Here is a 12,037-nt window from a genome sequence, read left to right as displayed (position 1 = left end):
TGGGAAGTGACTGTGAAGTATCAGTTGTAAGCAGAAGAAAAGAAGTACTACAGCTACCCTGCAAAAAGGTTGCATATAGAGTAGCTTTATCAGGCGAAAAGGATTTATTTTCCTCCTCCCCCCATGGTTCCCCTCTGGGCAAAAGGAGTTTCATTAACCAAAGCAGCATTATTACCTGTTCAGAAGAGATAAATAAGTTCAAGTTAAACAAGCAGGGCAACATTGTATGAAGGAAAAAGAGTAAAAGCAGGCTCTTTGCAAATGAATTCCTAAAGCAAATGAGCACTTACTCAAGACACCTGTTATGCATCTCTTCTGCTGCTACCAGGAATATTGAGATTATTCATGGAAAATACAGAGTTGACACTGCTTTGAAAACGAGCAAAATAAATCCTACACAATCCCTTCCTGAATATGAAACACAACCTCTGACTCAAAAAAGTGGTCTACTCAGCAATACTTGCATTTTGTTACCAAAGAAGGCCATGTTGAAGGAAATAGGCAAAACCAGCCTTCTAGCAGTATAGACAGCTGAGTCACCATCCAGGTTTCTGTCCTGCAGGACACTGGGTACTTCTCAGCTTTCTACAACTTTTAACTCCCTCCATTTTGATGGAAATAGAAGGTGTTTGAATTGAGTATTACTTAAAGTTTGTTTTAAAAATCACTGATAATATACAAGAGAAAGCCACATTCCCTGGGAAATGGAAAGTTCAAGGATAAAAAGTACAAAGCTATGAACAGAAGAAATAAATGCAGATTTTTAAATTCCCCCCCCAAGGTTTTGTAAAGAGATGAGTAGTTGCCAGTATTTGAATTCTAAATCAGCATACTATTTTGAATAAACAAATAAATAAATAAATGCTGTGTTGGTGCAAGCAGAGACAGTTGCAATACAATGACAGTCATGTGAATTTGAGAGTCTAGAAAGACCAACAGTTTACAAAAAAGCTTAAAGCTCCTGCTCCATAGACTTGTTCATTCTTCACTATCTCTAAGTAGGATTTTGTAATACTTCAATGTATAAATGATTCAGGATGGAATAATAAATATTAACGCCACCCTCAATGATACTACACAGGTAAAAATTCAAGGCACTGCATACCTAAGTACACCTTACTTTGTCCAAAAAACCACATTCAACAGTAATCTCAAGGACAATCAAAGAGCTCCTCTGCCTTCCTCCCAGAAAAATAGTAAGTCAACCATTAGATATATGCAGATACTGAAAAGATCTATAATAGATAGCCATTAGGAAACTATTTCCTGCTTCTTCATCCCACTGCATTTTTCAACTTGAATTCTCTGTCATAACTGCACAATTTGCCCAGTGCTACAGTTCCATATTTTCAGTGCACCTTAATTAAAAAACAAATAAACAACAAACTCCACTACTAATAAGCTGTTTTATTTGAGAAAATAGAGGAATGCTCAGAAAAATAAAAAAAAAAGAAAAAACAACCAAGCCAAAACTGAACTGGGAAAAACCCACACACACAAAACTGAAGTTCTAGGCTTAGACTTGAAGAAAAATGAATCATCTGAACTGAAAGAAAGTCACTGGTGAAATAGTATGGAATGGACTAAATAACTGATTTAATAAAGCTTTCTGGCTTTGAAGAAAGTTTGCCCCACAAACCCTGTGCCCCACTGTAGCTACAGAGACTAGTAATACAAATTACCACAGAAGCATTCAGCAAGGATGTGCTCTAAAATCTTGGGCTAACTCTAATCAGACTCAAAGTCACAGTTCAGCTTGCAATTACTATTCCCTTTGTGACTGCCAATTCTACATATAGCTAGACACAGCTAATGAGCCCACGTGAAAACTTCCATGTGTGAATATGTAAGTATGATGTCACAGCTGGCACAAGAATACAAAATTGCACAGCACACAGTCTGCACACAGCACAAAATTCCACATGCATGCTTTTTTGGTTTTAGTACAGTAGAGGTGTAGGCTGTGGAAGAAAGCTTACCTTCTAAAGGTGAGAAAAGGGTAAGAAACGGGACAACACAAACAGAGATGCAGAAAGTAGTCATAATAAGGAAGTGATTGTGACATAATTGAAATGGCAAACTAAGGGTCAAGTGCCAAACAATATAGGCCAAAGTGATTTTAATGCCTAGATTACACCAATGTTAGATTTTCTGCAAGATTTTATTTGTTACTAAGTCTGGCTTCAAGTCCAAATATTTTCTTGAATGTATTAAGAGTTACTTGTTACTCTAACCCTTAAAAAATAATAGATTAATTCCTTCAGCAATTCACTTTAAGGCACTAAAAATTAAAAATTGGCAGTTATTTCAGTTACGCAGCTATGCTTATTTGTAAGGCCACATCAATACCTAACCAATACTGTCTGTCAGACCGATTTTATGGTCTGCTAAACATTTCAGTATCTTCAGTGGGTATCTCTCAAGAGCACCACTTAACTCCTTACTGCGTCATAAGGAACCAATACTGTCCACATGCCAGCTTCACAGACATCATACTTATCCATAAAGGCTATTTAGTCTAACATATTTCTTTGAAACAAGGTGAACACTTGAAATTTGCTCCCATGTCCAGACTGAAAAATGAGACTTCAGGCCTTCTGCACAAGGTATAATCACTGCAGCCTATCTTTTCTAGGAGCATCCAGGAGAAAAATCTCAGGTCATCTCACCCATCAATGTTGGCTACAAGACCAACTTAATGTATGCAATCACGAATTTATACCTAACTTTCCTCTGACAAATATGCTTATGTAACATAGCTCTGTGTATATTTTAAAATAATATTAAAAAAAAAAATCTATCTCCAAGAGGAACATGCTGTATTGCAGGATTTCCAAACCATGCCAAAACTGAACTGTGAGCAAACCTAAGTCTTCTGTTTGACCAGGTGCAGTAAACCCCTAAAGCACTTTCACACACCACACTACTTTAACTTAGCTTGCTGAGGGAAAGCAAATTATGAAAGATCCATGAATATAATCATATCTGAAAACACTCTTGGACTTTGGAGAGACTACACAGCGTGATTACAAATTGTTACAAAACCGATGTACAAATGCATGGTTCAGTCTCAAAAACACAAGTTTGTAAGTATATAACACAGTACATACAAATTAAAACCTCTATATACAAATGGAAGTATGAAACCTACCTTGCTCGCCCAGGCATCTTCATCCCAAGAAGTGAGTTGTAATACACGGATTATTTCATTTATCTCTGCGCTCATTTTCTCCACTGTGAAATTGCGATTTTTCAAGGCTTCTTCTATTCCCTGACTTTTCGAATTTTTTGTAGTTACAAAAATCTTCATAGCTGTGAAAATACCATAGATCAGAAAAAGATACGTGCAACACGTAATCGATGCTCCAGGTAACCTCCTACTGCATTTATACAGAGCTAGTACATCTTTTGCAGGGACCATTTTATCTCAGAGACTGCACTTTTAATTCAAGAAGCACAGTTATTTACAATGAGTACAGAAGCAATGTCAAGGCTGTTGTTTTTAATAAACTTAAGATATCAGAACCCTAAATCGAAACAGACAGCAATTTAGAATTATATTAAAAATTAACAATGAAAATACCTGAAATGAGTACAGGTAATAGTTCCTTCACAGTATTCATGGAGTTTACCAGCATAACCCTATGTTCCTGGTGAGTTAACTCCTGCTGTCTCTCATCAATCATTTTGGCCATCTTTGTCATGCCTAAAAACGAACGTGATTGAACACAGTCATAAAGAAAGAAGTGCAGTATTAAGTCTAATTCGCAACAGTCCAAAAAAGCGTAATGAGTTATGACAACTATACTGAAGTTTAAAACTTATTTTTTCATATTAGCAGCTGTTACTTAAAGCATGTTCCAGATGCTTGAGAGAAGCTACTGATTCAAAACCTATCAACTATGCAAAGTAGAACGGGCCCCTCAAAATTCTTCTTCGGTAATAAAATAGAAAAATTCCCGAAATGACTGCTTTAGGACACGTAGTCCCTTCATTAACTCTGGAACCTAGTTCACAGGTTGGGGTTTTTGGTCATCTTTACTTCCTTTTCTGTTGATCAAAGCCTTAAGTGTGAATGGCAGAAAAAGTTAAGTGGCTGGTTTGTTTGCCTTGAGGTTCTACCAGAGTTCAAGAACTGCATCTATTTATACTTCAGTTGTGCTAGAAATATTTCATCACTCCAGAAGAATGGAAAGAATTAAGTTTATTCTAGAGCATATCTATTTTCAATAGCTAAGACTTGTGAGGTTTACCACACAGCATGTTCAAAACTTCAGACACTGCTTCATAAAACTTTAAGCCAATTTAAATTGGTGCTGTTGTAGTCCTACTCTCTCTCACCACTACAGTTGACAAAACTGCAAGAAAACACTCGAGTCTTTGCTCTCTTCCTACAAAATGCTGGTGACTGAGCCAAATAAAGTAAACTGAAGTTTGAGGAAACTTCCATTTTCAAGACAGATGACAATGACCACAGAGGAACTGAAATTGCATATATTAAGACTAAGGACAAGTTTGACAGAAAGAAGACTCTGTTTTTTCCTTCACCTTTTCCTGTTCAAAATGAGGCAAAAATTTAATTGAAGGTAACTTCTGACACAACAAAAAAAGTTTAGAAGAAAGCTATTCCTTCATATAAAGCTAAGTTTTCACATCTAGAAATAAGTTCAAGTAAACCCAGGATTATCTACAAAGATGCCCTGTGACATGAGATCAGCTAGTAATTTTATTTATTAACTAGTTATTCTTATGCTACATGCATATTCTTATTTATGAATTACTAACTAGATACTTGTGCTGTTTATATAAGCAATCTTTAGTTCCATGTAATTTAATTCCAACATACCTTATGCTACCAGCTCAACAACTAGACTTTACAGAATGTTTTTGTTAAATACCTGAACTACTTCATGCCTGCTGAAACTGAAGTGTTTGGGGTAGTAGTTAACACAGATTCATGGTAGTTTCCTCTATAGAAACCCTGTGCTTCACTTACTAATCACTTCCACCAGTGAAAGTGTGAGTTAACACACTGAACTAACGTGTAGTGAAGGAGCATCAAATAATGAACAAAGTATTTCTGTAACAGCTGGGGCTTCTGTATTATACTGCAAGAAAGCTATTTCTGCAGCCTTAGTAAAACGCAAATTTCTAACAAGTAGCTTATACCACTCAAGATACTCCAAGGCCTAACTATCTCAGTTAGTACAGACATTTTAACTGCTTAATGGACTTTATCTATAGGTGTAATTGCACAGCTTTTTCTATTTTTGTTTTACTCTTACTAGTGCATGCTTACTTCGCTCCTATAATGTGTGAAAAGTACAACATGTATCAACTGCGTAGTACATATAATTCACCAACATCTCAACTCTTCCGCATTCTTAAAGAGAGAATGGAAATCAGAAAGCACTCATCATTGACCTACTAGTTTAAAACACTTTCCAACAGAAGCTTTCAAATAACTGTTTTATCATTGTCCAAACACTCTAAAACTAGGTGAGAAGGTGCTGAGGGTAAAAAATGGTAGTGAAAAAGACTATCAAACCTGGCCCTAGGTTCTTTGTATATGTCACCAAATCCTCCATAGTCTCTACTACTTCCGCCACAGTCAGATATTCCAATATTCCTTTGCAGACTCGGATGATTTTACGGACCTAAAAAAGGAACATCCCATCATTTATTAGATGAAGCTAAGCTATACTTGAATTAGCAATGTAAACCTATTATTAGAACAGGTATAGCATTTGCTAACATGACTTACAGGCAATCACAAAGGTCTGAGATGCTGATTAAGTTACACACAACGCCATTATTCAAGAGTGCTATATTAACGAAGACAGTTATTTAATCAGCATTCCACTCTCAGCAAGGCAAAACCCTACTTTCAGTGTTTTCATTTCACATGATAAAAGAAGGACAGCATTGACAGAACAGGTTACAAGAAAGTATACCAGCATGCTTGAAGTTTTCATTGCAATTTCATCAATAAAAAGTATTTAACTTAAACCACAAAGCAAAGCTACATAGAAAACAGACTCCAGGCTTTCAGAGGAAATATTGTTCAGCACACAGCTTTACATAAGGATAGAACATTCCAGTGGGACAGACAGACCCAATATCTTAATCTTTCCAGAAAAATCTGTGGAGACTACTTTATTTACCACTGGACATCTACCTCAGCTTAACTTTAAATTGATACTTGATTCCAAAACAGAGTTCTGTCAGTTAATTTTCTAACCTTCTGAACCACATGATTTCTGAGAACACCACATACAATTCTCATTGAAGAATGAGTTAACATCAGAATTAACAACATCTCTAACATCATGACCTTCATTTCCTTACAGTAGCATATTTGCAATTTAGAAATGAGCAAGAAACATTCCCAGAAAGAAAGATCCATAACAGAAATATTTTCAAATAGGAAACATTTAAAACCTTTAAGTTCCCTTGCAACTCTGGCTTTTTTGTCCATTGCTGGACAAATAGCACTTCAGAGCTGCTTTCTGGCTTGTGCAGCAGCCAAAGTATAGCAACTGTTAGATCTATCAGAACACATCTTCTGGTTGACCAATCAGACAGCCCAGATCTGTATTACCTCTCATGCCCCAAGGCCAATTAAACTGCCACAGCTGATGAGTCAGATACACATTAGAAAGTGGACTTGGGCTTTTCAATGAAAGTATACAGAGAATATGAGGACCAGTAATGGTATGGTGAAGAGAACACAGAAAAGTGGCAGGAAGATCTAAGGCCAGGGTTGATTGGATCTGGTCTTTTTGATGAATAATCACAGGCAATACTTTAACATTTCTTAGCACATAGCAACAAGCCTAAGCTCCTTCTGACAGAAAGGAATGCAAAATACACCTCAAATCAAGGTAAAAATAACCAAAACCACATTCATCTACTCAGGTTAAGCTAATTCAGTTAGGTGAATATTTGAATCAATAATATTGTGTAGACACCTATGTCAATCAAGCTGAGATTCCTACCTCTGCTTCATCAAATGTCAGAAGTAAGTCTGATGTTCCAGAAAGGATGCCTCTTGACCCATCAATTAGATAGTCACGAGCTGGTACTGAATAAGGATCTGCCTGCAGCATCTGTGCAGCCCGAACGAGTTTGGTGCAGGCGTTCTCCACTCTGAAAAGTCAAACAAAGCTTGCCGATGAGTTTCTGTCTATGGGACAACAGACTTGAGAAAACGCTGGACTTGTTTTTAACTTTACTATTTAAAGCATTGTAAGCAAACCGATCATTCTACACTTCCCTTCTTCAGAAGGTAAGTGTAACAAGTGTTACGAACACGTTGCAAGACATTTGATGTAAGTTATATGCATTACTCACACCCCCTGGAGATAAAAAACACAGCATTTTTTAACTTTAGGTCAATAGTTCCAATATGGTTTATGTCAGTAGCAAGCAAAGGGATGCATGATAGCTTTTCAGCAGCCAAGAAACTATTTTGCTGCGCAACCATACTCCTACTGAAAAAACTGTATAGATTACCATCATTATATATTTATTATAAACCAGTCGCATGCATGCCAAAATTTAAGCTTTGAAAAGAATAAAAAGACCTCCATTCTTAAAATTTCCTTCAGTTTGTCTGTCTGATAACCCACAATAGATTCCCCTAAGTAGTTATCTATTAACCTTTATATAAAGAATTTTAACAGTACATGACTTGTGGTACAAATAATCTCTCCCTATTATTAGTTTATACTATCTCAGAGCAACATTACCATCAAGTTCTTGTACAAGCAGAGAAGAACAAGTTTCTGTCTTTATCATGCAACTTGTACTTCCTTAGACCTTTGTCAGGGCCTCCATCTCCTCTATCAGCTTTCCCAGGTTGAAGGGTTCCAGTCAACTTATCTTTACCTTATACATACACAATTTCTTCACAAAGTCCTTCTGTGAGCTTTTTTTTCAGTACTACTATAGCCTTTATGAAACACAGGGGTCACAAGTGCAAGCAGTATTTAATGCATGGGAGAAAAACATAGTAATATTTTGGTCTTTTATGTTTTGCTGAAAAACCTAACACTTGGTTTATTTTTTGACCACTAGGGAGCATGTATAATAGATGCTTTTGCCAATGTATGGCAGCTCCAAGACCTTGCTCACTATTGGCAATCATCAGTTCAGTCAGTCATCGTATCTGACACTAGACCTACTGCTCCCCATGTGCACCTTCTCAGATCTTTCAGAATAATGTGATCCACGCTTATTTATCAAGACCTTCAGTTTAATAAGGTCCTGTGATTTTGTAATCACCCATTAATCTCAATACCCTGTGTAGGACATTGGGTCATCAGCAAGTACTTTCATTTCACAGCTCACCCTGGTTTCCAGGACATTTATGAACATGATGGAAAGCACAACCCCAGCAGAGACCTCTACAGTCCTGAAGATAACCTCCTACCATTGTCAGAATTACCCATGTAATTGTTTTTCTTTCACTAACAATTACCTGTTTTCCATATAAGAACCTTTATTATTATTATTATTATCCTATGGCTACTTTACTTTAAGAGCTTTCAAACTAAACTTTTTTTGCCAAGAAGTTTAGACATCACTGTTTGTTGTATTACCTTATCCCTGTTGCTAATATTTCTGGATTTATAAGGCAGAACTTCCCTCCATAGAAACACTGTCAATTTACTCAAAGCAAATCCTATGTATTTGAGATCTGTTAATTTTCTTCCCTGGTATAGCATTTCTAGTCATTTTCTCCAAAGATGTTAGACCTACAGACTTCCTGTTCCCTAGACTCCCCTAAAAAGTTTCTCAGGCAGTAGTATCACCTTGATTAACATACCAGGTGATCTCAGGTGAGAGACTGCACTTCACTAATAATTGAGCTATTTAATTCTTGAATTCTTATACTACTATTTGGTCCTAAACATTTTTTGTTTAGTCAACCCACAATGCAACACACTAAATGCTTTTTCATTGCCTAATGAGCTTTCTCTTCAGACATAATTTCTGTTCATCTGAGTATTTTCTTACTTACCTCAATGCTTTCTTGTTTTGACTATCTGCCTAGTTTGTGTTTGGGAACACAACAAAATATTTAACCATTCTGTCCACATTGGCAATACTAATAGGGAGGCCACTTGAAAGTTTTTCAGTTGGCAGTAAGAAGTTTAGTAATTCCACAACAAGATGTATGATCTTTAAAACTTAAGGCAGCAGAAGGAGGAAGTCAGTTGTACTTGACACCAAGTCACAGAATTAAGACTGTCAGCCACCGCTCTTTAAATGTCTTAAATTTCCAGGCAGTTACATTATGCCTCCATTGCCTGTACTTGCAAATTCATACTTTTCCTCCAACCAAAATAATAGAGAAGAACAGCACATCATCTCTGACACTGTTAGGTAAAACTACAACAGCACACAGGTAAATACCATTGTTACCAATTTAAAAAAAAATATATGTACTTGTATAAACAATGCAATAGGAAAAGTCACTGCTGGCAGAAAGATTATGTTTGACAAAGGTCAGACTCAAGACTCCAAAGAGCTATTCAAACACAAGAGTGATTTCTCATCTGTACAGCAGAAATGAGTAACCATGATCTATCACTGGGAAAGGTTTCCTGTACCTATAATAGAATATTCACAATAAAATTAATTTACTTGATAAATGCTGGTGGCATATCCCTTTTCAAGATCTGGTCTTCTGTTGTCTGCACAGTCTCTTTTCCAACCTGCAGAAAAAAAATCATACTTCAGATTCAGAATTTCACTGTAAAATCTAGGTAAAAGAAATGGCAAATAGCAACAAAAACAATCATTCCTTTCACTAGGTTTGCTGTTTCTCTTTTTGAAACAATTATTTACTGTGGTTAGTTTAACACCTTAGAAATCACACATTATTTCCTGCCAGTGTCTCTGCCACATTAACTCAAGGGACACACTTTTCCCTCTCTCTTCCCACCCAATAGAAACAATACCATTTGTTTGCTGCACTTAGTTGTAAAATCTCCCAGAACGCTGAAGGCTTCCCTCTTTCCCTCCTAATGCATCTGAGTCAGAAATCACGTTCAGAGTGGAAACACACTACCCCTATTTTGCTACTCAACCTAGTCTATTAGAAAAATTTAGTTAGTTACAGAGAATACACCCCACATCAGCATTCACACCACTCTTTAGGCAAAAATAATTATGCAGAAGCTAATAAAGAAAAAGATAGAGTAAGATCTGGAGTTCACTACACACTGGCTCTTATATTATACAATAGAAGTCTTTATAATTGGTAGCTGGCTTTCTGAACCGTGAGATCACCAACTTGACAAAATATTTCCAGCTCCTTTGTTCGCTGCATTTTCCAGCTGAATAAGCTATTCAGAAAGGCATCACAAAGCAGAAGGCCTTTAACTCAGACACTAGTTTGCGTTAATAGCTGCCAGGACTGCTCGAGCTAGACAAGATAGCCTTGCTCAGCTGGTGCTTAAAGATTTGCTGGTTTTTGACAGAAGCCGTAGTGTGCCAGTATGCACAGCACTTGCCACTTCTAATGCTGTACAGTCCTCCAAGAGCGGCACTTCCTTGCACATTCACACTGCTTGCCAAGAACTGTGTTACCCTAATCTGGTCCTTTTCAGAGGGGCTTTAGGGAAGTATAGTACCCTCGTATTTTATTTGATTCACACAAACTGGCTTACTTTTTTATTTTTATTTTTTTTTAATCTATTAGTACTAGACTCAAGTAATCACACATACTTAGAGGCAGTGAGATGGGAAGAGCAGAGAGGAGGTTACAAGTCTTCGATTTTATGCTAGGTTTCTGTCTCACGCTCATTGTAGACTCACTAACGGCCATGGTCCCTCCTAGTGTACAACACTGCAGTATTGCTTTAACACCTTGAATTCCTGGCAAAGTCTCAGGAGTATAATTATAGATACAGCTCATGTCCTATTTCTTGGGACAGAGTTACAAGACCCCACCAGGGAACACACCTGCTTTGTTCTAATTACCACCAATGCACTCATGAAATCTACTTTTTTTATTTCTCATGCTTGTATGTCCATGTGCATGATACATATGACACAGAAAAGATGAGCATAAACTGAATTAAACACTGTTCAGGCAGAAGGCTATCACCAGGTAAAAATGTAGAGCATCTTTCCAAACAACTATACCTTTGAGATTACTCCTGCAACTGTTCCAATCTGCATATAGTTCAATGCATTTAAAAAACACTCGAGGGTATACAGTTTTTAAAGAAAGCATGAAGAAGAAAGTTTACAGAGGGGGCTTCAGTTTGAGAGTCATTCTAACAATCATTGTGACTTCATATTGAACAGTCAGGAGTAACCAAGAAAGAACTGGTCAAGATATAATACATTGAGCATCAAGTGTAAATTGCTTCTAGTTTTATTAGACCACACAAAAAGCATTTCTTCATTCAGCTTGGAAAACACAAGTGTCTTCTTATAAAAGGATACATTTAAGTTCACTATTCAAGCATTATCAACTAACTACAGATAGATATATAGTACACCCTGTAGAAATTGATACAAGGACATCCTTTGCTAAGGCTAGCTAGTACCTTTACTCTTCAAATTACAGTAACATACAGAATTTGAATCCATTTTCTCTTTTGAATCCATCTTCTCATTTTGAACCTCAGAACTGTCCTAAACTCGTAAGTCACATCAACATTTCCCTTCAAAGTCCATCACAAAACAGAATTTCATTCTACCACTGAAGAGGCAAAGTTTCAAAATACGAAGCCACATTTGTGACTAACCCCAAAAGAGTTCTGTGGGTTTTCCTTTTTAACTTTGTGGTTATGGAGGTTGGGTTGGTTGGTTTCTTACTTTTAGTAAGATCTGGTTTCTTCAGACTTAATTTTACATAGCCTAAACTACAGTGTAAGGTAGAGATGGAATCAGTTTTTACCTTCACCATATTCTGATGCCAAGGCAATGAAGCTTTTTTAATTTTATTTCATTTCCTTAAGATGCAGTACCTATGCATTTCAGACAGGTGGCTTGCTGAACTTCATGTTAATACATA

The 12,037-nt window shown here is 36.7% G+C and overlaps 1 protein-coding gene across 2 annotated transcripts in view; it reads right to left on the bottom strand.

The window, feature by feature from the left end:
- The window catches only part of VCL (vinculin), a 48,371-nt gene that overhangs the window by 21,742 nt on the left and 14,592 nt on the right, over nt 1–12,037 (bottom strand). For both annotated transcript variants that reach the window (XM_054382062.1, XM_054382061.1), the window contains exons 2-6: nt 9,652–9,722; nt 6,999–7,149; nt 5,549–5,657; nt 3,584–3,706; nt 3,152–3,312 (exon numbers count right to left, since the gene is read on the bottom strand). In XM_054382062.1, the coding sequence (XP_054238037.1) occupies nt 3,152–3,312; nt 3,584–3,706; nt 5,549–5,657; nt 6,999–7,149; nt 9,652–9,722 (615 nt within the window). The remainder of the gene's footprint in view (nt 1–3,151; nt 3,313–3,583; nt 3,707–5,548; nt 5,658–6,998; nt 7,150–9,651; nt 9,723–12,037) is intronic.

Source organism: Indicator indicator, chromosome 7 (assembly GCF_027791375.1).
Source record: "Indicator indicator isolate 239-I01 chromosome 7, UM_Iind_1.1, whole genome shotgun sequence".
Classification (NCBI taxonomy): Eukaryota; Metazoa; Chordata; class Aves; order Piciformes; family Indicatoridae; genus Indicator; species Indicator indicator.
Note: the sequence above shows the minus strand (reverse complement) of the source record. Positions and strands in the feature narration are given on the sequence as shown.